The 26739-nt window shown below is 40.3% G+C and overlaps 1 protein-coding gene across 1 annotated transcript in view; it reads left to right on the top strand.

Annotated features, from left to right (window-relative positions):
* ANO2 (anoctamin 2) overlaps nucleotides 1-17380 on the top strand; it is a 202078-nt gene extending 184698 nt beyond the window's left edge. Inside the window, exons 23-25 of the mRNA XM_075210223.1 lie at nucleotides 730-911; nucleotides 7704-7809; nucleotides 16107-17380. Coding sequence (XP_075066324.1) covers nucleotides 730-911; nucleotides 7704-7809; nucleotides 16107-16388 — 570 coding nt within the window. The 3' untranslated portion in view covers nucleotides 16389-17380. The remainder of the gene's footprint in view (nucleotides 1-729; nucleotides 912-7703; nucleotides 7810-16106) is intronic.
* The last annotated feature ends 9359 nt before the right edge of the window (nucleotides 17381-26739 follow it).

The raw sequence follows: 26739 nt of genomic DNA, 5'->3' as shown, positions 1-26739 counted from the left end.
CTATGGTTAATAGCAGATAGTGAATGCTGTATAATCACGTTTCCCAACGTTCGTACAGTTAGTGAACACTGTGTAGTTGTCTCGCCCAACACTCGTATAGTTAGTGAACTGTGTGTAGTCACATCTCCCAACGCTCGTACAGTTAGTTAAAATTGTGTAGTCACATATCCCAACACTCGTACAGTTAGTGAATGCTGTATTGTCACTTTTCCCAATACTCACACAGTTAGTAAGCACTGTGTCGTCACATTTTCCAACACTTGTACAGTTAGTGAACACTGTATAGTCGCTTCTCCCAACACTTGCATAGTTAGTGAATGCTCTGTAGTTACATTTCCCAACACTTGTACATTTCGTGAACATTCTATAGCCACATCTCCCAACACTTGTTAGTGGACATTGTATAGCCTCATCTCCCAACACTCGTACAGTTAGTGAACGCTGTGTAGTCGCTTCTTCCAACACTGGTACAGTTAGTGAATGCTGTATAGCCACATCTTCCAACATCCGTACATTTAGTCAATGCTGTATAGTCGTATATCCCAACATCTCTACATCAGCATATACATTACTCAATGAATGATGTATAATCTCTTTACTGTGAGTGCAGCATAATGACACGAGTGCTGTGTTATCTCTACAGTTAGTGAATAATATGTAGCCTCACTTTATGGTTATTACAAGAATAAATGAATAACTGTCTTTACTGGGTTATTTCCCTATCTCCAGGCATTTGTAATAGCTGTCACCTCCGACTTCATCCCACGTCTTGTGTATCAGTATATGTACAGTCAAAACGGAACCATGCATGGCTTCATCAATCATACCCTCTCATATTTCAATGTCAGTGACCTTAAGCCCGGGACTCAGCCAGTGAGCTCACAGATTGCTCAGGATGTTGTTTTCTGCAGGTAATGTTAACCATCTATGTATTGCTGCAACAGGGAATAATATTAATTAAAATGATCACTCTGGATACAGGCAGTGCTACACACCGATAATTAACATAAGACCTAACTTTGTCAGGTGGTTACAGTCTTCTGTACCTCTTGTGTGTGCTTGTGCCAATGGTTCTCCTCCCAGAGAGGTTCAACTCAGGTCTATGAAGAATCTTTTATATCATTTTACAACCCACGACAGTACCTGGATTACAGATTAATTCTAATATGTCCTATTTTATTAGGGGGGCGGGGGGGGGGGGACTGACAACAAAACATATGCGTATTGAAAATGAAGTACAGTAAAGGGAGAGACAGAACAGTAGATCACCAGTCCCAATAGAAAAAGTTAGATAAGGGTCTGGCAAAACAGCTCTAGGGCCCTTCACAGTGAATCCGCCGGTCCCGTGCTTGCTCAAAAGATGCTTCTCAAAGAAACAGAGCCAGGACCTCTGGGTAGTTCCGCAACTGGTAATGAGTTATAAGGTTTATATGCAAAGGTCGACTATCTCATCAAATGTAAAGTTGACATTTTAGGTCCATTTCACCATACTTGCCTACTTATCCTTCCTTGCTTCTGGGAGATAATGAGACGAGGAAGGAAAAGAGGAGGTGCACGGGCTGGATTATGAGATCTGCATAATCAATTTGGTGGGGAAATATTGTAGTCAAGCCCCACTCATATAAGTAATCACTGAGAGGCAGGGGCAAGAGGGTGCAATTTGCATCATGTTCCGGCACACCTTGAGGCAGGAATGATCTCTCCTGGAGACTTTTCTGTTGTTTCTGCAGTCTGGGAAGTCTCCCTATAATTTGGGAGTCTCACAAACAATCCAGAAGACTAGGCAGCTGTGTTTAACTGTTTTTGTTAGAGACAACCCTGTGTAAGTGATTTTGAAGTAGGTAGGATAGAAACCATCTGCAGCCAATTGCAGCATTAGAGTGTGCTTAGCCCTCGATTGACCTGTAGCCAATTAGAGCATTAGAAAGTTCACAGTCTTAGATCAACCTGTAGCCAATAAGAGCATTAGAATGTGCACATCTCTAGATCAACATGTAGCCAATAAGAGCATTAGAATGTGCACATCTCTAGATCAACCTGTAGCCAATAAGAGCATTAGAATGTGCACATCCCTAGATCAACCTGTAGCCGATAAGAGCATTAGAATGTGCACATCCCTAGATCAACCCGTAGCCAATAAGAGCATTAGAATGTGGACATCACTAGATCAACCTGTTGCCAATGAGAGCATTAGAATGTGCAGTGCCTTAAATCAAGCTGTAGCCAATGAGAGCATTAGAATGCGCATAATCCTAGATAAACCTGTAGTCAATTAGAACATTACAAAGTCCAGTCTTAGATCAACCTGTAGCCAATAAGAGCATTAGAATTTGCACATCCCTAGATCAACCTGTAGCCGATAAGAGCATTAGAATGTGCACATCACTAGATATACATGTTGCCAATGAGAGCATTAGAATGTGCACATCACTAGATCTACCTGTTGCCAATGAGAGCATTAGAATGTGCACATCACTAGATATACTTGTTGCCAATGAGAGCATTAGAATGCGCAGTGCCTTAAATCAAGCTGTAGCCAATGAGAGCATTAGAATGCGCATAACCCTAGATAAACCTGTAGTCGATTAGAATGTTTACAGTGCTTGATCAATCTGTGCTCAACTGAAATACAATTGGGTAAAATAAATAATTAAAAAATGATTTCACTCGTTCAACTTGTTTGCTAAAGCGAGCAGTAAACTCTATGACTCATTTACAGGGGCAGCTACTTTTCTTTAACTTTTCACTACAATAAAAGGAAGAGAAAACCCAAACATTTGTTTTCTAAACCCCTTTTATAGGATTTCAAGTAACTCCAGATCGTACAGTGTGTGGCTGACAAGACTATCATTTTAATTACATTTGAATTGATGGAACATGCATATGCTTCCATAATTAACTTCAAGTCTAAATTGTTCCATGGGGCACCGCCTGTTTCTACAAAACACGTGACCAGTCTCCTACACCTACTTTAATTAAAGTAGCAGTACAATAATGCATCTGACTCAATCCCTCCAGGATACGGCACACAAGACACACTATTAAAACCATCTGTCGAAAAACTATGGCTCAGAGTCACTTCTCGATGTTCAACACATTTCATTTTGAAGTAAATCCCAAATAAAATCTTGGTAACAGTAATTTTCTCTGGACTTTGAATGGATGTCCTTGAAAGTCAGACCGGCCTTGTGATTCTATACAGGCATCATAACCCCAATTTATAAGTAGCATCTATTGTCCATTAAAGGGTAACTCTAGTCAAAAATAATTTGGCTAATTAAAATCATTATGCCAGGTAGAACAACTATAATAGCTTCTGACACTTGACATAAGACTTCTGCCTGAAATCACCTGTTAAGAACTGTGAAACACACTTTTGCTGCTATTTGACAGTTAATTTTAGCTTTCCTTAGCAGCACCTGATATTATGTAAGCAGCTAGCACAGTTTGCAGTTTGCTTTTAATAGTGAAAGGTGTTGCCAAGGAAGATCAGTTATTCTGTCAAATGTTAGCTACAGAAGGCTTTTACAATCTGCTAAATTGACCAAGAAACCAAAATTCACTTAAGTGGCACAGCATTTTTGCCAAAATGCATGTCTTTGCCTTACAAGTTGGGGTCGTTTGCAAAGGAGTAGACATTGGCATCAACCAATTGGGGGAATTGGACAAAGAAAGGACTTTCCTGGCAGAGTAGCAAGTAGGTGCACCAATCTGCCTAGTTTTGCGGAACAGATAAGAGATTTTAATTTGCAGGGTGAGATTATTTGAATTAGATAAAGGGATGGAGTGAGTGCATTTTAAGGGGCGTACATTGCTGTGTGTACGTGTGCTTGCCCCTTTCCAGTCCACAAATGGACTTGATTTTGCACCAGCTCTAAGCTGGCAGACATCAAGGGCTAGATTTACTAAACTGCGGGTTTGGAAATGTTGCCTATAGCAACCAATCAGATTCTAGCTGTCATTTATTTAGTGCACTCTTCAAAATGACAGCTAGAATCTGATTGGTTGCTATAGGCAACATCTCCACTATTTCAAACCCGCAGTTTAGTAAATATACCCCCAAGTATTGTCCTATACTTATAATTCGACATATTGTGTGCTTTCCAGACCTGGTCCAATGTACAATAAAGCTGCAAACACACAAATGTGCCACATGTAATATACACAATGCTATTGGCCCCTCACTCTCATGCTAAAATGAGCAGTTTTTTAGGAGAGAAAATAGACTGAAGGCGCTTTTCTATTGTAGTCGGAGTTTGGACTTTGACATGAAAATTACCACTTTTACACAATGAATCTATTTAGATTTGTCAACCTCTGTTTACACTTAGGTGTACAGAGTAATCTCCCCAGACCGAGGGGCTGACATGCTAATCAGAGCACGCAGGGCAGAACATCCAGCCAAAATCAAGGTGTTTTGAGTTATGCATTGAATTTGCATTGGAAATGAGGTCCACTATAGGCAATAAGTCCGAGTTTAACCATTTGGTATGAAAACGTAGACACAACCTTGCAAACTATGGTAAGTCAGGTCACAATAAAGGCACAGTTTAGCAGCTGTTGCTCTTAAACACCCCACCAGAATAAGCCTACAAGATGAATAAGTCTAAAAAATTGGGATATGGTGGTGCTTTTTGCTTTTTTTTTTTTTACTTATTTGAAAAGGAGGGATCAGTAACCCTTTAGTAACATTTCCTTTCTTTCTGTGTATTTTTTTATTTCATACCGTTCTTTTCTCACACTTACCCTCATCTTGAATTTTGCCTCTAGCTATAATTGTCTAGCAATCGTCACTATGCAATTAAAATCCTTTAATTCCTTAGATGGTTCACAATAGAAATGTACCCCACAGCATTCGGTAGATCCCGGCAGGATGTATTTAGGTAGCTAGCATTTTATATATATATAGATATAGATATAGATATATATATATATATATATATATATGTATGTATATATATCCATGTATTTCATCCTAGTAAAAGGGTTTTTTAAAATGTATCCCCCTCATCCATCCTCCCGTCCCGGCCACCGTCTACTTCATTTCCCCAACATCATTACATTATTGATCCAACATTATTACATTATTGTTGTTTGGACTTTCTTGTTATTACATAGCTAGGGTGCTTGGATGGACCTGACAGTTGCATTGAGGTCACTATTAAGCTGGGGTGGGAAATTCCTTTTTAAAAAGTGAATTTATCCTTGAAGAATCATCCTCCTGCACTCTTTCATTTCTATCTTGCTGTTTATATATATATATTTCATCTCCTTGTTTGGCATTCAGTTCACGGTGTCTGTCTGTGATGTTAATCTCTTCTTTGATTTATTTGACACAAACTATTTTGGCAACCTTTAAATGAAATATATATAAAAAAAAAAAAAGCAAAACACCAAATCGTTTGTTCAACGCGTTTGTTAAGTTCACTTTCAGAATGTGGGTTACATAAAAAAGTAATCTCCAAGCCAGCGAAGGCTGCTCTAGACGTTACTTGACTGCTCGAACACAACTGTCTGAAATATGTTTAAAGGTTTATTAGCAGCTGTCAAGTTTAGTGAGATGGATAATTACATTTACCTGGTGCACAATCGTACTTGGAATGAATGACATCTAGTTTAGACAAGAACTGTCCTGCCTGTTTTTAGACTTCAAACCAAAATCAAGTTTCATTTAAAGCTAGCTTTTTTTTTTTTGTATTTTGTATATAATTCAGTTGACATCATTTTTTTACTTGGTTTCTCAGAAATGTCTTTTTTTTCCCCCTATGTTCGCATTGCGTAAGATGTTATAAACCACTGTAGGGCAGGGAGTGGCGCACATAAAAGTTTTTGGTTACGTGATACATACTTAAACCTATAAACAATTATGGCTAATACGCAATACAGGGTCCACATACAGAGGTAGCTGAGAACGCCGTTATGTTCACTTGTCTTTATAATCATTTTCAACTTTCTATTAGTCTCCTAAAGCCCCTAAATCAGTATAATTAGATTGCTATACATTTTTTACTGTCCCCACTGCTGTGTTTAGGGGGGATTACAAGAACTGCTACTGCAGTACCATGTATAACCACCAGGTGGAGAGCTGTCCATTCAACTGTTTATTATACAATGTAGTTTGTAGTCTACACTTGGGTTACATTTAGATATGCCATAACTATGTATAACCCAAAGATGGGGTGTGATCACAAATGTAAGGGTGGTATGGTACCACTGCCAACCAAAATATTATTTTTGCTTCGATAACAGTTCCCATTGTATTTTTATAATTTGGAAATTCTTGCCCGTAGCATCATCACAATTTATTTATATAGTGCCACTAATTCCGCAGCGCTGTACAGTGAACTCACTCACATCAGCCCCTGCCCCATTGGGGCTTACAGTCTAAATTCCCTAACACACATACACACAGACACACACACTAGTGTCAATTTGCTAGCAGCCAATTAACCTACCAGTATGTTTTTGGAGTGTGGGAAGAAACCGGAGCACCCGTAGGAAACCCACGCAAACATGGGGAGAACATACAAACTCCTCACAGATAAGGACATGATTGGGAATCAAACTCATAGCCCCAGTGCTGTGAGGCAGAAGTGCTAACCACTAAGCCACCGTGCTGCCCACACCATAAAGAAGACAAGGGGTCATTTTTATTGATTGAGAAAAGAAATTGTAAGAGTGGTGTAAGGGTTAAAATGATAAGGACACAAAGCATGAAGGATGGAAAAGTAGAAAATAAGGACATGATAATAGTGTGTGTAAAATAGAGAGAGGTATTTCTGTTGCACAGGTCCAGTATAAAATGTTGTAACCAATCAGACGTTTGCTTTCTTTTTAGAGAATGTTGTAGAAAAATGACCGTTTGTAATACAGCTCCCAGGCGGCCCTGACCAGAATCTCACTTGCATTGTTCTCCAGCCCACAATGCCAGCAGAATTTTAATGCAGTGAGGGATTACTTACTTACTGCAGAAATGTGTCTCCCAGCACAAATGCCGTTTTGTGACCCTGTGCCCCCATTGGTGTGTGACCGCACCTGTTGTTATGGGAAATGGGTGGATTAGCCCGTCAAGACGTTAGGGAGTGCACCAGTTTGCATTTTATGGTCGGGGGAATAGGGTGCAGCTAGAAGGGTCAGGGCATTGCTTGCTGAATAAAAACTGGGTACACTCACGTGCTTCCTATTGTGCCCACATACAGAAATCAGGCTGCTGCGGAAGATATTCAAATGAGACTCAAGAGGAGGACATTGGGCATTTATAGGGGTGTTCCTGAGTTAGCGGGGGCTGCAGAACCTTTACCCCCAGCAAAGGGATAAATATTTCTGCCTTGATATATAACACCATGAGATTGTTGGGCATACGCTTTGTTTGATCGGCTCACTGAGAAAGCGTAGCACCTGTAAATTGGGATAGGGGCATCAGGATGATGAGGGGGGCGATTCGGTCACCAGCTTTATAGTAAATAATGCTATGAAGTTGCCTGTGCTCTTTGGCAACCTAAGAAAAAGAATTTGTTGTAAATCATTTACAGATAGGTGCCATTTATTTGAGACAAATGCACGTCACGGCGCTAGTCACATGACACACGCAGCGCACTAGGCCCAGTCACGCACTCCGTACTCACACTCACACAATGTGAGTGAGTATACAGCAGCAATCATCTAAAGGTCTAAATGTTCACTTCGTTCTTCTTTCTCCATAGATATAAAGATTACCGTGAACCTCCCTGGTCCCCGAATCAATATGACTTTTCCAAACAGTACTGGACAGTCCTGGCGGTGCGGTTGACTTTCGTTATTCTTTTCCAGGTAAGTGTGAAAATTAAAAATAAAAATAAAATAAATAAATTTGTGTATTCAAAAACTTAACCATAGAAAACAAATGATCTATTACACTGATTACCTTCTATGCCAGATTTCAGTTGGCTTTCTTCATATACACCCAATTCTTGTACTTTTTTGCTAAATATCTAAAATTGTGCTCACAATCCGCAAAATCACTCTGCGCATGCCCATAACCGACTCATACGCTGAAGCCGCGTTCAATTCATCTTCCGCAAAGGACACTTAATAGAGTCTACGATTTCAGGGAAAGAAGGGCTGTTTAGCTGTAGAAATGTTGTACCATAGATAAATATGACAGGCTGAAATTAGAATACAATGAGTGTGACAGTTCCAACAGGGGGCCTGAGTCATGAAGACACAAACACTGAGTGCAACCTGCGTTTGTTCTAAAGCGCACAGAATTTGGGTAGTATCTGAAAATACGTGCACTGAATATGTAGGTCTACTCAGCTGTATTGGACCAGACAGGCAGGATATTATCTAGTACCTATATGGAATATAAATTTTCATAAGAACACAGAGAAGAAAAAAATCAATCAATGTCTCCTGTTAATGATATAGACATTAGTGATAAAACAGTTAACAAAAAAAAAAAAATGTTTTAATTTTCTATATTTTTCCCAGGAAATATATTTATTAGGATGTTCTTAGGGCGGAATTCAATGTACCTGCCAGAGCGACCGTTTTTAGTTAATGCACGTTAAAACTCGTGCAATTCAATTGAAAAACAGGTAATGCTGCCCACACGCGTTAATCATTGGTGCGTGCAAATTTTTAGGGGAGTGAAGGGGATGGTTTAACGCGGTTATGTATAAAAAAAAACGTTTGGCATACATTTGCATACATTAGATTGTTTACACAACCTTTCTTTTTTATATAATATCTATACATTACTTTCTTTTACCTTTTTTTTTTTATTTTACTATTATTACTATAGAATCATCTATACCATGTCAAAACACATTAGTACATACATATTGTTACAAAAAAACATGCAAAAATATAATTAATATGTGATTTTTGTTTTTTTTTATTTTTATGGGGGGTTTTTTCATTCTTTTTTTTAAAATAAAATCAACTTTCTCATGTTATGCATTACTAATAAACATAGTTTATCTTTTTTTTTTCATTATTACATGATTTCAAATTGTTTTCTTAGGTTTTTTATTTTTAGCACACCCCAAAGAGGTGCGAGATAAACCAGCACATTGGTCTATTTAACGCACCGCGTAAAAAAAAATTGAATAGCTTTTAACGCGGCTGCCTCTAGCACACCCTATACTTTCAATAGACCTTCTACTGGAGCGCGAGAGGACTGTTTGAGGGGAAAAAAAACGCTGCGTTAAAAAGGGAATTGAATCGCGGGTAAAGTTAACCCACTCGAAAATGATAAAAAAAAACGCATTAAAATGAATTAACGCAGTGTTAAAAAAAAACTTGCAATCAATTGAATTCCCCTCTTAATGTCTACTGAACGTAAAATACATTTTTACAGTTGTTTCTGATTGCAAACACATGTTATAGCATACATACGAGACTGTTGCCACTAGTAACAAGGACTTAGACCTGTAGCTGGAGCAAGAGATACGGCAGAAAGCAAGTAACTTTGAGATGTCCAAAGCTTGAATCTGACATGGCTGCGTGAGCTCCAGTTTGGCACGGCTTTACTGTACATTGACTACTGTTGAACATGTATTCCCGACCCTGCTCTCTCCCTGAAATTGTAGACTGTAGTAAGTGTCCTTTGCGTCCGAAGATGAATTGAACGCTGCTGCGTTTAGTTGCGTATAGTCCAGTTCTGGGCATGCACAGATAAAATTTCCGGATTAAACGCACCCAATCGGCAGATATGTCCCTTGATGAACCAAACCCAGGATATTTCAGTGTCTGTGTTGCTGTTGGGACACCACAGTCACTGGGAACATCAGCTAGTTCTACCAAAAATAGAAACAGTGCTGGGGATAAGAGAAACTCACGATTACTAAGCTAAATCCATGTGTGTGCTTGTGTGTGTGTGTGGGGGGGGGGGGGGTGTATCATCTTAACACACCGCAGGGGCCTCCGGATGGATCTACAACCATTACCTCCAAGCCAGATAACATCCGCTGCTCCTGTGTTATTTCAGGCCAGGCATGGTTACTCAATTTATCTCTTCAGCGTTTGCTGTTGCTGTGGATTGCATAATAACCACTGAATTGCAATCAGATTTCACATGTTCACCAGATCTGTTATGAGGACTGTATGCAACATGCAAGTAGAGTAAATAAAATGTATCTAAAGTGCTGCATGGTCTCTTTGGATCACTGGGTAGAGATGTTTGAATAATTCAAAATTCTAATTTGCTCGTTTCATTGGCCTTGAATTTATTTGCAGTAAAGCTGGGTATACACTACACAGTTTTCGTCCAATAATCGGCTCAATCAGCCGACATACGACCGCTCGTTCAAAAGTCGGGTCAGTGTGTGTAGTGACACAATGGTCGAAAGTCTGCCCAAATGGACGATTGTCGCCTCATTTAGTTGGTCGTACCGTTAAATATTTTCGTTCCAATCTCGTTTCCGTTGTGTAGTGTGTATAAACTTCTGACCGATGTGTACGAAATTGCAATCATTGCTCACAACAACATGGCTGTAAAAAGTCGCTAAAGGGACGTCCGCTCTTCCCTTTATCTTCTAAAACAAGGCTAGTGTGTATGCAGTCCATGGACCGAGCAATCGGACCATCGATCGCATGTAAAATTGATCGGCATAAAAAGTTGGTGGAAAAGTGTGTACCCAGTTTAAGATTGTAAACTCAGTATTTAATCTCAAAAGATTATACTTTTAGTAGGATTAAGTGCCATCCTTTACACCAGACTCCACATTTTGGTCAATCATCAAAACCTCTCATCCCTAGTAATAACTACCAAGACATAAATAACTCACACAAAGATACACACAAATACCAGCTACCCATTCTCCAGTTCTTACTCCCATGACACCTTTCTTTCCCAGTATGATCAGGACACTGCTCCCTCTTCCATTGTGGGGGTCTGTTGTCTCCCCATATCTCCTGGGAAGTGTTATGCCACTACTGTATGTAGCTTCCTCTCAGCCCCCGACCCCCCTTATTTCTTCTGCCCCCTTCCATCATGTGTGCCCTTTACGTCCCCATCATGCTTTCTCTGTTCACCTCCCCTTATATCATTTGTTCTCCTTTGTCTCCACCATATCTCCTCAACTCCCTGCCCTCTTCCCTAATCTCTCTCCCAATACTCCATGTCTACCCACTCCGTTGCTATATGTCTGCCCCCACAATATTCCTGCCTGTGCCCATCACATTTTGCCAGTCTATGCTCAATACAATACCTACCTGTGCCCATAACATTATACCAGCTTGTGCCAGTGACCATATTAAACCAGTAATTGCACAACAACACATTATGCCATCTTGTGTCTATCCGTGTTACACCAACCTGTGTCCATTAAAATATAAAAAAAAATGTTGTGTGTATGTTCCATTAAAAAATACAAGGCTGTGCCCTCTATCACAGTTATGTCCCTCATCATATTATACCAGCGTCTGTCCCCCATCCCCACACTTTACAAGTTTATGCCCTCATTACCACATTGTAGCAGATTGTGCCTTTCATCACCACACTGTACAAGCCAAACTGTTGTGCCATTCATCACAAAAAGATACCAATCGTGCCATCACCACATCGTACCATATGAGCTTGTTCCCACTACATTGTACCAGTCCATACCCACTTTCTACCACATTGTACCAGTCTGTACCCCATCACCTGTGTGTAGCAGCTTGTGCCCATTCTTCACCACTATATAATAGCTGATGCCCCTTCTATTGCTTGAATGTACAAGCCTAGCCCCCCCTTTCATGTGCCAACTTGTGCCCCTCTCCATCACCACCATGCATCTGAATGTGCCTCTCTATAACTACCCTTTATCCACCTATGCAATCCCAAAACAACCATTTACCAACCTGAGCCTGTGCCTCTCTCTTCATGCCTCCCTGTTCCTTCTCTATAACTTGAGCTTTTGAGCATGTATGCAGCTCCTTCTTTAAGGTAAGACACGTCAGCATTTTATATCTTACGGAACATGACAACATCATCTTGTTTGTTGGCATGTGATTACATCATCACGGTAACGCAAGTGAGATGATGTCATCGTTATCCCTCAATATACAGGATTTGAGATCTGCATAAGCTGTCTATCTAAACCAGTGGCTACAGAGGAATGGAAAATAGGACATAAGAACATTGAGCTCACCTCTTTCCGTCTCTTCCAATGTCTTGCCTAATTCCAAACCTTTTGCAGACCATTTTGTGGATCACCTAGAAATTAGAACTTGAATACCACTGTTTGAGGAGGGTTCAAATTCTTTTCAAACTAGCTCTATCAACACTAGTCCTGCCCCATCACCCACATGTAGGTGACCCAATCAAACAAGATCCAGCTGTTGGGAGTTCGGTCAACGCAACCTCATGATCACCTTGGCCCTGCTAGTCCGGTTGAAAGATGTCATCTTCTGACTGCATTTTCCAACATACCCAATAATCATTCTATTAATTCAAATTGAATAATTGTCATCGCAGTAATTTGGTGCCACACATGATGATATCAAGCCAATTGGCGATATCACCTTCGATACTGCAACTTTCATTGCCGGCACAAAGCAAGTTATCGATGAACTTGTGAGGTCAAATGTTTTTATGTTCTATATTGACTGAATTATTGCATATTACTGCAAGCTACCGATTTTTTTACAAATCCACCATTTGCAAGTGTCTGGAGATTTATGATTCCATTCACATATTTGCTCACTAGTCCATTCAAATTAAATGTTTTATTAGCTGAAATTTTGAGTAGAGGACACCGGATCCACAAAACAAGTCAGAAACCGCACCGATTTCTAGAATGCTTGACAATTAGCTTCTGGCACTGATGTGCAGTCAAATTTTATGAATCAAATAGCTCTGTCTTATGAAATCTATTCACATTCTGTGTATAAGTTATAGGTTCTTTGTATGTCTGCCACAAAAAATAAACCTTCATTCTAGGTTTGATGCCGGAGGCGTAGAAAAACTAATTGTAAAAATGCATAGTGCAGACAATACAGTATATATAGTATGAATAATATCTGTTGTTGGCGTTGGTTATGGTAAACTAATATTTTGATTTATTCCTTCACAATCCCCCCACTTCATTCGTTCATGGGGCAATCAGTATTTTTACTCTGAGCAAAAGAGGTGTGGCCTAAGGAAAGGAGCGGGCTAGGGGATGGATGAGGGTGTGGTCAACTTGATTTGGATCTCTGGCCAATAATGTCCTATTTCTTTAATTAGGTTTGTTGGTACTCCTAAATTACAACTGAGTTAGTAAAGATGGGCCTGATTCATTAAGGATCTTAACTTAAGAAACTTCTTATTTAAGTCTCCTGGACAAAACCATGTTACAATGCAAGGGATGCAAATTAGTATTCTGTTTTGCACATAAAAAACAGTCAGTATTTAACTTATGTGCAAAACAAAATACTAATTTGCACCCCTTGCATTGTAACATGGTTTTGTCCAGGAGACTTAAATAAGAAGTTTCTTAAGTTAAGATCCTTAATGAATCAGGCCCGATATTTGTACATTATTATTATTATTATTAATATTTATTTATAAGGCGCCACAAGGCATCCTCAGCGCCGTACAGAAACAAACAAAATTACAATACAATGGGAGACAGCACAGTACAGTAAACACAGCAACTCAGTAAGCTCAATGCACAGCTAGAGAGGGCAGGGAAGGGGGAGGGAGGATCCGCAAACGACGGGGCCCAAGAAGGAGGGCGCGGAAGACAGGGAGACCCCCAGGGGGGAGGAGGGAGCGAGAGTACATGAATCCTATAGATTATCTTGCAGTAAGGGCTCTTTGATTACACCATGACAGCTCTCTGACATCACAGTAGAGCACCATTGCCACATTAAAATTATGTTCTTTGAGACTTTAAGGCTAAATGTCATGCCCTTGAAAAGTGTAATATCATACTACCCCCTCCCTGAATTGTAAAAACACCACACTTGGAAGTTGGACAAGTATCTTTCCTTTAATATAAATGTAATACCATATTTAAACAAAAGTTTCATTTTGTCTGATAACTTGATCACAGACATCTGTTTTTGACTACAACTGGTCATTTGCATATAATTACCTGCAATCACCAATTTTGAACCAGCTTTAAGTTCAAAGCGTAGACTTAAGGCTGTTTTTAGACAAAACCTCTCACTGAAATCACAAAGATCCCAAGAGCTAAAAACATAACTAATCAAATACGCCCTTCAAAGGTCACTAAGAAGATAATGTCTGGTTCATACTATGAATACTAAACAATGGTAAAGTAATGGAGTGAAAAATATATTTAAAAGCAATAAGAAGACATATTGTAGAAGTAAATACTGTTATATAATTTTAATAATCATCATCATCATCATAATCAACATTCATTTATATAGCGCCAGCAAATTCCGTAGCGCTTTGCAATTGGGAACAAACATTGATAAGACAATACTGGGTAATACATACAGACAGAGGTAAGAGAACCCTGCTCGCAAGCTTACAATCTATAGGACAATGGGAGTTAGAAACACAAGGGCATGTGCTAGATCATATTGCACAATGGACCAGCTAGAACGCAAAGGTAAAAGTATTGAGTGGGCTGTGTGTGTTGCAATGTTAGTCAGAGGGTTGTTTTCTTGCGTTAGCTGTGTAGAGGATGGTAATAGGGTAATCTAGGGAAATTAAGATTGTGGTTGAGGAATATCATAACCTTGTCTGAAGAGGTGGGTTTTCAGTGAACGCTTGAAGGTTTGAAGACTAGAGGAGAGTCTTATTATGCGTGGGAGGCAATTCCACAAAGTGTATGCAGCCCGGAAAAAATCCTGTAACCGAGAATGGGAGGATGTGATGAGAGTGGAGGAGAGACATAGATCTTGTGCAGAACGGAGGTGTCGAGTAGGGAGATATTTTCGAGACAAGTGAGGAAATGTATGTTGGTGCAATTTTGTTGATGGCCTTGTATGTTAGCAGAAGAATTTTATATTGGATTCGTTGATATACAGGCAGCCAATGTAGAGACTGACAGAGTGGCTCAGCAGAGGAATAACGGTTTGTAAGGAAAATCAGTCTAGCCGCTGCGTGCAAAATAGATTGTAGAGGTTCAAGTCTGACTTTGGGAAGACCAGTAAGGAGGGAATTGCAATAGTCGATGCGGAGATGATGAGTGCATGAATTAATGTTTTTGCGGTGTCTTGTGTCAGATATGTGCGTATTCTGGAAATGTTCTTTAGGTGTATGTAACATGATTTAGATATAGAGTTGATGTGGGGAATAAACGACAGTTGTGAATCAAGGATTACACCTAGGCAACGAGCTTGCGGGGTGGGATTTATGGTCATGTTATCAACAGAAATAGAAATGTCAGGCAGGAAGCATCTGTTGTTTTTGGGTGGGAATATTATTAATTCAGTTTTTGAAAGATTGAGTTTGAGTTGGCGAGAAGACATCCAAGATGAAATGGCAGAAAGACAGTCAGTAACGCGAGACAACACAGATGGTGAAAGATCAGGAGAGGATAGATAAATTTGTGTATCATCCGCATAGAGATGATACTGAAATCCAAAGGAGCTTATTAGTTTTCCAAGAGAAGTGGTGTAGATAGAGAATAGCAGAGGACCTAGGACTGAGCCTTGTGGTACTCCAACTGATAAAGGAAGCGGAGCAGAGGTGGATCCAGAGAAATTAACACTGAAAGAGCGATTAGATAGGTAGGATGAGAACCAGGATAGGACAGTGCCTTCAAGACCTAGAGATTGTAGCGTTTGTATGAGGAGAGAGTGGTCAACAGTGTCAAATGCAGCAGAGAGATCCAGGAGAATTAGAAGAGAGTATTGGTTATTATTTTTTGCTATGATCAAATCATTGACAACCTTGGTCAGCGCAGTGTCTGTGGAGTGTTGAGAGCGAAAGCCTGACTGAAGAGGATCCAATAGGTTGTTTGCTGTAAGAAAGTGTGTGAGGCGAGTGTAGGCAATTCTCTCGAGAAGCTTGGAGGGGCATGGGAGTTGGGAGATGGGGCGGTAATTTACGAGAGAGTTAGGGTCAGAATTCAGATTTTTTTAAAAATGGGAGTAATCACTGCATGCTTGAATAGTGATGGAAAAATACCAGCCACACTGCCTACTTACTAAACATACGTTTTATGCTTCTCTTTTAGAATCTGGTCATGTTCTTGAGCGCAGTGGTGGACTGGTTAATTCCCGACATTCCCAAGGACATAAGCGAACAGATCAAAAAGGAAAAGAGCATGATCGTCAACGTCTTCTTAAAAGAAGAGCACAAAAAACTCCAACTCATAGAGAACTTTATCATGCATGACAAACAGCGAGGTAAGACAGAAAACAAGGGACGGAGGAGCCGGGCAGCCAGCTTCTGCCAGTTCAACCGCAGTCAACGTGGCAGTTTTACATCCTTCAGCTCACACCACACGGACGTGTGATCCCTCTCGAGCCTAGTAGACACGCAACAACAACAAAAAATACATGTACGATTAAAGCATACGATGTTGAAATTGGAGATGGAAGGACATATGGAATGATGGAGTGGGATAGAGAGGAAAAAAAATCCCTAAATTTTCTCGTAAACGTCTCCAAACCATCTTAAGCAGGCTTTGTAATATTTAAAGAATCGTCTGGTGCCAAACTCGGCACAGACAAGCTTAAGCACAACTGAGTGCTATATATCTCCTGCTGCTCACTTACTATAATGTTTGTGGCTACCAAAGAACTGAGTACAGTGCATGGAGTAGGGAGAAAAGTAAGCCACAGGTTTTTTATTTATTTGTTTTTTTGTTTTTTTTAATTAGTACTAGCCAAGCTCATTTTTTTTTTTTTTTATTTTTTTTTTTAATGAGCGAACTTCTTTACATTGTGTGAGACAATTTCCTATACACTGCACGTTACAGAAGATCCTGTTGCTGTGCTTTTATATTGAGATGATTTAAGCATTACTATACTTGTTGAAATATATGATCAATTCACACAATAACTAGGCTGCACGTTGCACCCAAAGGCATATTTTTCTGTAAATTGATTAAGCGTAAAAACGTCTATATCTTTTAAAAGAAGCTGCTGAACTTGTGAAACAAATGGAATGTATATCTTTAAATAAAATTCATATCATGTCGCTGTAGGTTATGCCGATGACACGGAAAGTGCGCCCTCTTAATTGACGTGTTTTCAGTTAGCTGCTCTTGAAACCGTTTGCGAATGTATAATGAAAAATAACCACAACCTCAGGGGTAATTTTATATCATTTGTTCTTAAGATGATGTATCAAAGAAACTTTTGGTATCCGAACAAGAAAACAAAAACAAAGAAAAGATTAATTCATATCCATCAATAAATTGTAACAAAAATTTCAGGGTGTTCTTGGATCAATGAAATGAAAAGATGTATGATGAGAACTGATAATAAACTATTATTTTCTTCACTTGGTGCTAGTGGGATCTTTTATCTAAAGCAGCTAAATTTATTGGTATTTCTGAGTGATAAGTCACTTTGTTCATTACTATCTAAAGGTATCTAAGGCTTATCAAGATAGAGCGAGTCTGTAAGGATAGCATTATTATTATTTTTAAACTTAATTTATATAGTGCCGAAAATTGAAAAAAAAGAGCACATACATAAAAAAGGGTTACACAAGGTAGACAATATTGAGGCAGACATGAAAACAAAGTAGGAAGAGTCCAGCACCTGAAAAAGCTTTCTCTTTGGAAGGGGGCACAGCTGAAACAAGAGGAGTGGGTGTGGTTCAGAGTGGAGATTGGGATAGCTGTGAGGGTGTACTAGTGTGAGTAGTATAGGTGTGAGTAGGGAAGGTGTGAGGGTGTACTAGTGTGAGTAGTATAGATGGGAGGAGGGAAGGTGTGAGGTGATACTAAGGTGAGAAGTATGGGTGGGAGTAGGGAAGGTGTGAGGGTCTACTAGTGTGAGTAGTACAGATGGGAGTAGGGAAGGTGTGAGGGTGTACTAGTGTGAGTAGTACAGATGGGAGTAGGGAAGGTGTGAGGGTGTACTAGTGTGAGTAGTACAGATGGGAGTAGGGAAGGTGTGAGGGTGTACTAGTGTGAGTAGTATAGGTGGGAGTAGGGAAGGTGTGAGGGTGTGCTAGTGTGAGTAGTATAGGTGGGAGTAGGGAAGGTGTGAGGGTGTACTAGTGTGAGTAGTATGGGTGGGAGTAGGGAAGATGTGAGGGTGTACTAGTGTGAGTAGTATAGGTGGGAGTAGGGAAGATGTGAGGGTGTACTAGTGTGAGTAGTATAGGTGGGAGTAGGGAAGATGTGAGGGTGTACTAGTGTGAGTAGTATAGGTGGGAGTAGGGAAGATGTGAGGGTGTACTAGTGTGAGTAGTATAGGTGGGAGTAGGGAAGGTGTGAGGGTGTACTAGTGTGAGTAGTACAGATGGGAGTAGGGAAGATGTGAGGGTGTACTAGTGTGAGTAGAATGGGTGGGAGTAGGGAAGGTGTGAGGGTGTACTAGTGTGAGTAGTATGGGTGGGAGTAGGGAAGATGTTAGGGTGTACTAGTGTGAGTAGTATAGGTGGGAGTAGGGAAGGTGTGAGGGTGTGCAGTGTGAGTTGCACAGGTGATAGTAGGGTAAGGCATTCTAGCAAATTCCAGTGGATAGCGGCATGGGACAAGTCTTGTAGGCAGGAGTGAGAGATGGTTACCAGAGATCAGCAAGGTGCAGGTTAGAAATAGATCTTAGAGGGCGAGAGGAACAGCATTTTGATATGAGATTTGAGATGTATGCAGGGGTGGTGTTGTTGAGAGCTTTGTAGGTAGAGAACTGAATGCTGGAGGACTCCAGGAGCCAGAGTAGGGATTTGCAAAGAGGTGCAGCAAACATGGAGGGGCAAGAGAGTAATATCAGTTTAGCTGCAACATGTAAAATAGATTGAAGCTGGGATAGATGGTTGAGGGGAATGCCAGAGTGGAGGAGGATTTAGTAGTCAAAGTGGAAGATGATAGTTGTTTTGGTAAAGTCTTGGTTGAGAAAAGGGTGCATTTTGACAATATTTTGAAGGTGATGTCAAGAGTTGGAGACTGAATGTGACACCACAGTCAAGTGTGACACCAAGGCAGCAGGTTTGGGAGACTGAAGAAATAGTTGTGTTACTGATGGTGAGAAAGATTTGAGGGAAGGTGGTGACTCTGGGAGAAGAGAAGATGATGAGTTCTGTTTTTGACATGTTGAGCTTCAGGTAGCGTTAGGACATCCATGAGAAATGGGCAGAGAGACAGTTGGATACACAAGCTAATACAGAGCAAGAGAGGTCACAAATGAAGAGGTAAATTTGGGCATTGTTAGCATAGAGGTGGAACTAGAAGCCAAATGAGCAAAATAGTTTCCCAAGAGAAGACGTGTACAGTGAGAAAAGTAGAAGGCCGGGGACTGTGTCTTGTGGGACCCCAACAGATAGTGGGAGGGGAGAATGTGCCAAAGGTAGAGGAACTAAAGTTTCGATAGGTAGGAAGTGAATCATGGAATGAACTGTGTCACGAAGGCCAATGAAGTAAAGTGTGTGTAGGAAAAAGGGGTGATCAACATTGTATAAAACAGCAAAGAGGTCCAGCAGGATGAATATGGAGAAGTGACCTTTAGATTTTCTGTAAATAGATCATTGATCTCTTTTGCGAGTGCAGTTTCAGCGGAATGTTGGGAACGGAAGCCTGATTGCATTCGAGTCGAGAGTGGATTGCAAGGAGAGAACGTGAGAAAGGGAATCTTATGTAAGTTGCTCAAGTAGTTTGGAAGCAAATGGGAGGAGAGAAAAAGGGCAGAAATTGGACAGAGAGGATGGGTTGTGAAATGGTTGCTTTAGGATTAATGAGAAAAGCTTCTGTTTAAGGGAGGATGGAAAAGTAAAAGTGGAGAGAGACAGGCTGGAGTAATGAACTAGAGGTGTGCATACAGTGGGGCAGAAGGAGAGGTGAAGTTGGGAAAGAATAGGGTCAAGAGGTAGGTTGTGGGGTGAGATGATGAGATGAGTGACTTCATCCTTGGCTATTGGAGAGAATAAACTGAGGGTGTTTTGGGCAGTGTACCAGCAGGCGGGGTGGAGTGGCTTGAGGAAATATTTTATTGAATGTTGTTGATTTTGTTTTTTGCAGTATGTTGAAAAATGATGGACTGTGAGAGAGGAAAGGGGGAAGGAGGTGGTGGGGGCAGAGAGTATTTTACAGATATATATATTTATTTTAATTATTCACATCAGTCCCTGTCTCAGTGGAGCTTACAGGCTAATTTTTTCTACCACACAAATACCAACATTAACCTACAAGTATGAAACCAGTTCACCCAGAAGAACCCAAAATAGGAGAAAACATGCAAAATTCACAACTCACTGGTTGGAAAGGAGCCCATAGCCCCAGTTCTGTGAGGTATCAATACTAACCACTGTGCCACCATGCCACTAATAATAATAATAATATTTCACAAATATTAATGTGAAAAACAGATTTGCAAATGATGTTCCATAAGGCTTATTTAATAATATAAAGTGTACAAAAAGCAAAGTGCATGATGTTCTGGAACCCTAGTCTATTAAGTTACACTAAGGTAAGGTAAATATAGTGCACTCTCTACTGTAAATGATAGGGATGTTAGAGAAGTCAACAAGGAATTCCGTGACAATATAAAATTATATGGCTGTAAGCCGAGTGTTCTTATATAGGTCACATAAATCCAAGGTTACTGCTAATATCTAATATCTTATCTTATATATAAAAGCATTGGTCTGTTTGTTTGTCTGTCCGGTTATGCATTAGGACACCTCTGCACTGATGATGAAACCAACACGAGGTGGTTCAGTTGGATCCTGAACAGGTTTTAGGGCATTTAGTGTCCTGGTCGGACCTCCCGTTGGTGTACACTGGTCAGAACTTTGACCCGGGAGCCTGTTCTGAGCCTGCGTATGGGCATGATGGGTTCTGATGCCCTTGATTATAATCTGTGAGTTCCGATGACATCACTTCAGTAATCTCTAGGAAAACTTGTATTTTGAAGAATAATGCCCCTCCTACTGTAAATTATTAAGTTGCATCAGATTTCTGTGACCTGTATAACAGCACAAGACTCTATGGTTAAATAAGACTTTGGCAATATAAAGTAATAAACTACAATCATTTATTTTGTTATGAGTATTAACCTTAGTTTTGTATTATAAGGCTCTTAGTAAAACCACAAATCTAAGTACATTCATGTTTACTTGGCAGCTTGGATTTTAGGCAGTTCTAGGCCATCTAAAATTACTATACTACTTTTATTTTCCAATACTTAATGAGGACATGCCACCTCTGTAAATAGAGTGTAATAAACTCAATCCTCCCTTCACCTGAGAGACATTCTATGGTGCAGGCGGTTAGCATGCTAATCAGGCTGTTTAATATGCTAATAGACCTCACAAGCCAGTTAAATAGCCCCACCAATGTCCTAATCAACGCCCGTCTCTTCCACGTTAGCGATACATACCAGTAAGAAACGTTATATCATACTGACATTATGTACCTGTTCCTCTCCTGGGTGAACCAGAGGGAGGGAGATAACTTTTTTTTTTGTCTTCAGGCTTTGAACAGCCTGTTGTTAACAAAAGAGGACCTGTCAGGGAGATAGCAGGTTCTATTCAAAGACTTACATGGAAAAATTAACGACACACACTTTCCCGTCCAGCTGCTACAAATGTTATTCTGCCTCCTTATTAGGTGTCCCCCAAACCTCTTAGATTGCAAGCCCATTTCGGCAGAGGCATCTTTACCTTTTGTTTGATGTCATTGTATGTTAATAGTTTATTTAATGGCAGTTTACAGTGTTGTATGTCAGCGATTTATAAATAAAAGTTAGCGATAAAATTAATGATCTGTACACAGTAATAGTGTGGGCTTTTCAGAGATTTATTACACCGTCTCCTGCATGTTCAGTAAACATTTTCCATTTATGGAATATCAATGTCTGACCTCAAGGACCTAATTTAGACGCATTGATTCCAGGGATGTCCGGCAAACCTACAAGTTTGTCAACATAGAGATAAATGTTATGCATGTGGCTTGGATAAGAAAGAAACTGTACAAAACGAATGCCATTTCTGAAAGCTATTTAGCACCCATCCGAAGGAACATAGAAACATCAACTGGAATTCCCCTTCGCAACTGCAGCTTGAAATGACCCCTAGGGCTCCGGCATGTGCTGTATGACAGCCAAAAAGCCTGATATGTGCTGGCAACATATGTGGGAGGTTGGTAGAGTGTCCAAGGTCAAACGTTATATCCTACAGGAGGTGCAATAAATTGTACCAAGCCAGTCGCTGCTAACAGGCAATGTGGTTAGAGGAGATGGAATCTGTGTAGGTGTTTAGAAATATAAAAGTATGTCTGCTCTTCAGATGCCAAAAAGACTAATTGATCACATGCAGTATAATATAAATCCTATTTCTATGGTATGTATTGATTATTCTGTTGTAGAAGAAAATACTTATCAGTTACCCTCAAAATTATAATCCTATATCTCCTACCCTGTTGTTTATTGCTGTAATATATGACTATCATGCCGCAGTGTGTGGCAATTATCATCATCATCATTTATTTATATAGTGCCACTAATTCCGCAGCGCTGTCCCATAGGAGCTTACAGTCTAAATTCCCTAACATACACACACAGACAGATACACACACACACACACAGACAGCCAGACTAAGGTCAATTTGTTAGCAGCCAATTAACCTACCAGTATGTTTTTGGAGTGTGGGAGGAAACCGGAGCACCCGGAGGAAACCCACGCAAACACAGGGAGAACATACAAACTCCTCACAGATAAGGCCATGGTCGGGAATTGAACTCATGACCCCAGTGCTGTAAAGCAGAAGTGCTAACCACTGAGCCATCGTGCTGCCCATGGCAATGGTATGGACTGGTCCAAACAAGATACCATTCACTCCGTTGGGGTGTAGCTTGGCAGAAATAAATCCAGCTAATGTCACGCAAAAGCAGCAATTTATGAAATCATTTTAGGAGTCTTCTCACCCATTGTTAGATATACCTGTGATCAGGGGTGTAAGGGCCCCCATGTGCGAATCAGCAATGAAGAACTTGCAGTGAGGGCTTTTGACAGGGAAGGCGGTCCTCGCTCTCAGCTGTGGGCCCCATGGAAGCTCCACCCCCTGCCACTTATTGTAATTACGCCCTTGCCTGAGATTATTTTACTTAAGCATCAAAAGTTATCCCAAATAAGTTCACCTTGTCTTGAGACATTAAGGGTAATTTGTGTACTGCAAAATTTCCAAACCGCAGCTCAGATTCTCGTTAGTGGCATTATAATAATAAATGACATAAAGAGGTTGTTAGATCTGATTCTTAGGGGTGTTCCGTGCTGTGAAGAGAGACGTATACAATAGCACTATTGGTTCACGCAGTCACTTAGCCCCACCTACGATGCATCACAGATGGCGCCGTAGCGCAATCCGCCTCCCACATTGTATCTCTCACCCCAGCATCCCTGGCTGGGACCAGTAGTGTACCCACTACTCACAATTGAGTTTATTGTGCCCATACTTGCCATTAATGCTAACAATATCTGAACAATGATTCAGTGATATTTATTATACAGTATTTTATATATTATTTTACTTCAATATTTTCATGACTACATTTTTATATTATTTTATTATTTTTTGTGTATTAGAATTATTTTTCCATATGACTTGCCTGCACAATATCATCTAATATATATAAGCCTAGCGGCGTGTGTTAGTGTGTGTGGAAAAAACTATTTTCTCAGAAAGGGCTCATCCAATTGACCTGAAATTTGGTATACTGACATTATTTGGCAAAAAAATGATAATAGTGAAGTCAGTTAACTTCCATCATCCCCCCTTCCCCCGTGGGATGGGTAGTAAAGGCTAAATTTACCAGTTGAGGGCTCAAATTCTTGACCGTGTGGGTATTTATTTACCAGAGCCTGTGGTCCTGGACAATTGTATGTCGCATTTTCACGAGTACGGAAAAGCAGTGATGTGAAAGTGCAGGTTATGAATACTTCCAGGAAGACTGATTGAGCACAGCGATAAGGTGTTTAGCAGAAACGTTGTGTATCGAGAGGTTTTAGAACAGTAAGACGATGGAGATTAAGGATGTGGCGATGAAGATAAAGGATGAGGTGATGGAGAAGAATGATGAGGTGGTGACATGTGGACAAAACCACGTTAAAAAAGGGCGCTTGCGTCGGGAAGTAATGCTCTTCCCCTGAGGAGGCCTGGCCTAGCCCCAAATGCATGACAAGAACCTTTTTAACACCTTAAGTAGCTTGATTTGACTAGAATGCATGAGTATCATGCACGGGTTAACTTGTCTCTCATATGTCTGTATAGGATTTACGTTACCTTAACTTCACCATATTCTTCACAGAACTATTTACACTTGTCTAGTGACACAAGGAGGCTCCTACCACTTTATTAGCAAAAATAAACTCCTTCCCGTTATCCACATTCATCTATACTTTATTTATTAATGTTCATTTTATTTATTTTGCTTTTATACCGGTCACAGTAAATTGGAATGTAAAGAAGCCGATCCACGAGCACCAACAAATGTCATGTGTCTATATCTCGTGGCCCAAACCATTGTTCACTCATGTGCACACTGCAATTGACACACAGCTGTGTAACTAGCACTATGGCATATTTTGCTTTTTTTTTTTTTTTATTACATATCTTATACCAGCGATACACAACCTGATACTCTTCAAGAGCCTCATGGGAGGTCCTCTAACCTTCAAAAGGGCCGTCCATTATACTTAATCTCAGTAAGTTAAAACAATACATTTAATCAAATAAAGGAACACCAATATGTAACATATCAGCAGGCATAATAAACAATGGTTGCAGGTAGTGGTGGGATTCAGATGGTTCTCGCCGGTTCGCCAGAAACGATACCTAATTTTAGGCTCAGTTCGGCGCACCGGTAATACAGACTAAGTCCACCCTCTTCGTTGGTGGGGGGAGCAGGGTCCTTTAAAAAAAAACACAAAAAAAAACCTGTTTGCTGTGTCGGCACTACTCCTCCCTGCTCCGTCCGCACTGAATGTCGGGCGTGATGTCATCAAGCCCGACGTTCAATGAGGAGTGGCTCAGAGAGGAGTAAGCAAGCAAGAAGAAAAAGGAAGAAAGAAGCCGATAGAAAAGGTAAGTGAAGGAATGTAAGCAAGGGGGAGCAAAGGCAGCATGGCAGAGTTTGAAGGGGGAGCAAAGGCAGCATGGCAGAGTGTAAAGGGGGAGCAGAGGCAGCATGGCAGAGTGTGAAGGGGGAGCAAAGGCAGCATGGCAGAGTGTGAAGGGATCGTGAGTGCATACACACTGCAGAATTGGAACGGCAATGTTCCATCGAACAAGATTTTTAGTCTGGTGTAAAATCAAATGATACAATGTGCTTTGGAACAATTAGTACACACTAATGCGCTATCAGGCTGAACGCCCATTTAGCCCGATAATTGTCTGAAAACCTTGTCGTGTGTACCCCACCTTATTGTTGGAAATTAGTCAACAATAGATAAAGCCTAACTTTGCCCCCTCCACTTTCCCCCACCCCAGTCAAGATTGAGAAAAACGGTAAGTGCACTATATATATAAAATGTACTGTACCTAGACAGGTATAGCACTATATTAATTAGACAAACTAAACAGCAAACAAAAGAAATAAACAAATACTCTGTAAAACTAGACTCTTTAAAATATCACATTGCAGATACAATTTTTTTTGACGGAATTGTTGAACTTTAAGCAGGAACATCATGCAATGTGTTAACTAATACACCCTGAACTGTGTAAAATCTAGTTTTCAGCCAAAGTCTGTAGATTTCCAAGACACAATGGCATTTTCATTGGCCATTGGGAGGAGTTTGGTTCCTTACCGGAGCTGCCGAAAAACGAACGTCTTTTAGTGGAGTGGAATTAGTGTGGCCCTCCACACAATAAGGATCTGCCCTGAAAATGTGTTCTCGTCACCCTTTATTCATTTCAATAATCTCGGTAAGCAAAATTACATCTTGTTTCTGCGCTGCTCCGTAAAACTCTGTGCTAAAAACACCTCCGCATCTCCGCTGTTCCCCTCTGCCGCAGTAAACTACCGCTTCTCTGTCAGCACAACCATCTTGCTCCAGTAGCCTATGTGGAGAAAATCTAGGCGTGCTCGCACAAATAGCGGCGCATTATCTTTGGAATAGCTTGTGCTTAGTACAATATGCCAAGATTGTCAGAACTTGCATAAACTACTGTACAATAATTTAGGGCATTGGACAGCTTGCAAATTTAAGCCAGAAAGCAAGGACTCAGCTCAGCTGCCTATTAGGAACATTTTAAAGGAAAAAAAATGCGTATGGCCCATTGACCCTGCCCAATGTATCCCCCTATTGGAACTGGCCAGTCTGCCCCTGATTCCGGAAGAGTGTGTACAATACAGATTATTTTAGAACATTTTTAAATAAATGGTTGCAGGCACTGATATAAAACCCATCACCCACAGTCATTCAATTCTTCTATTTCATAGAACTAAATACTAAAAAGCCTTTGCCAAAACAGCTTCACTGAAAATGAACCTCCCTCCATTAAGTGGAACTAATGTAGATTTGTTTTTCAGCCCTAGATTTAAGCCTTTTAAGGAAAATGTAAATATCAAATTGAAGAAAACAACATAATTGTACTTTACACTAGGGGATGCACATGGGGGTCAATATTTCCTAATCAAAAATATTTCTCTTGTGTTTGCAATAAATCTTATTGTTGGAGGTCTCCGAGAGTCTGG

Source organism: Mixophyes fleayi, chromosome 4 (genome assembly GCF_038048845.1).
Source record: "Mixophyes fleayi isolate aMixFle1 chromosome 4, aMixFle1.hap1, whole genome shotgun sequence".
NCBI lineage: Eukaryota > Metazoa > Chordata > Amphibia > Anura > Limnodynastidae > Mixophyes > Mixophyes fleayi.
Note: the sequence above shows the minus strand (reverse complement) of the source record. Positions and strands in the feature narration are given on the sequence as shown.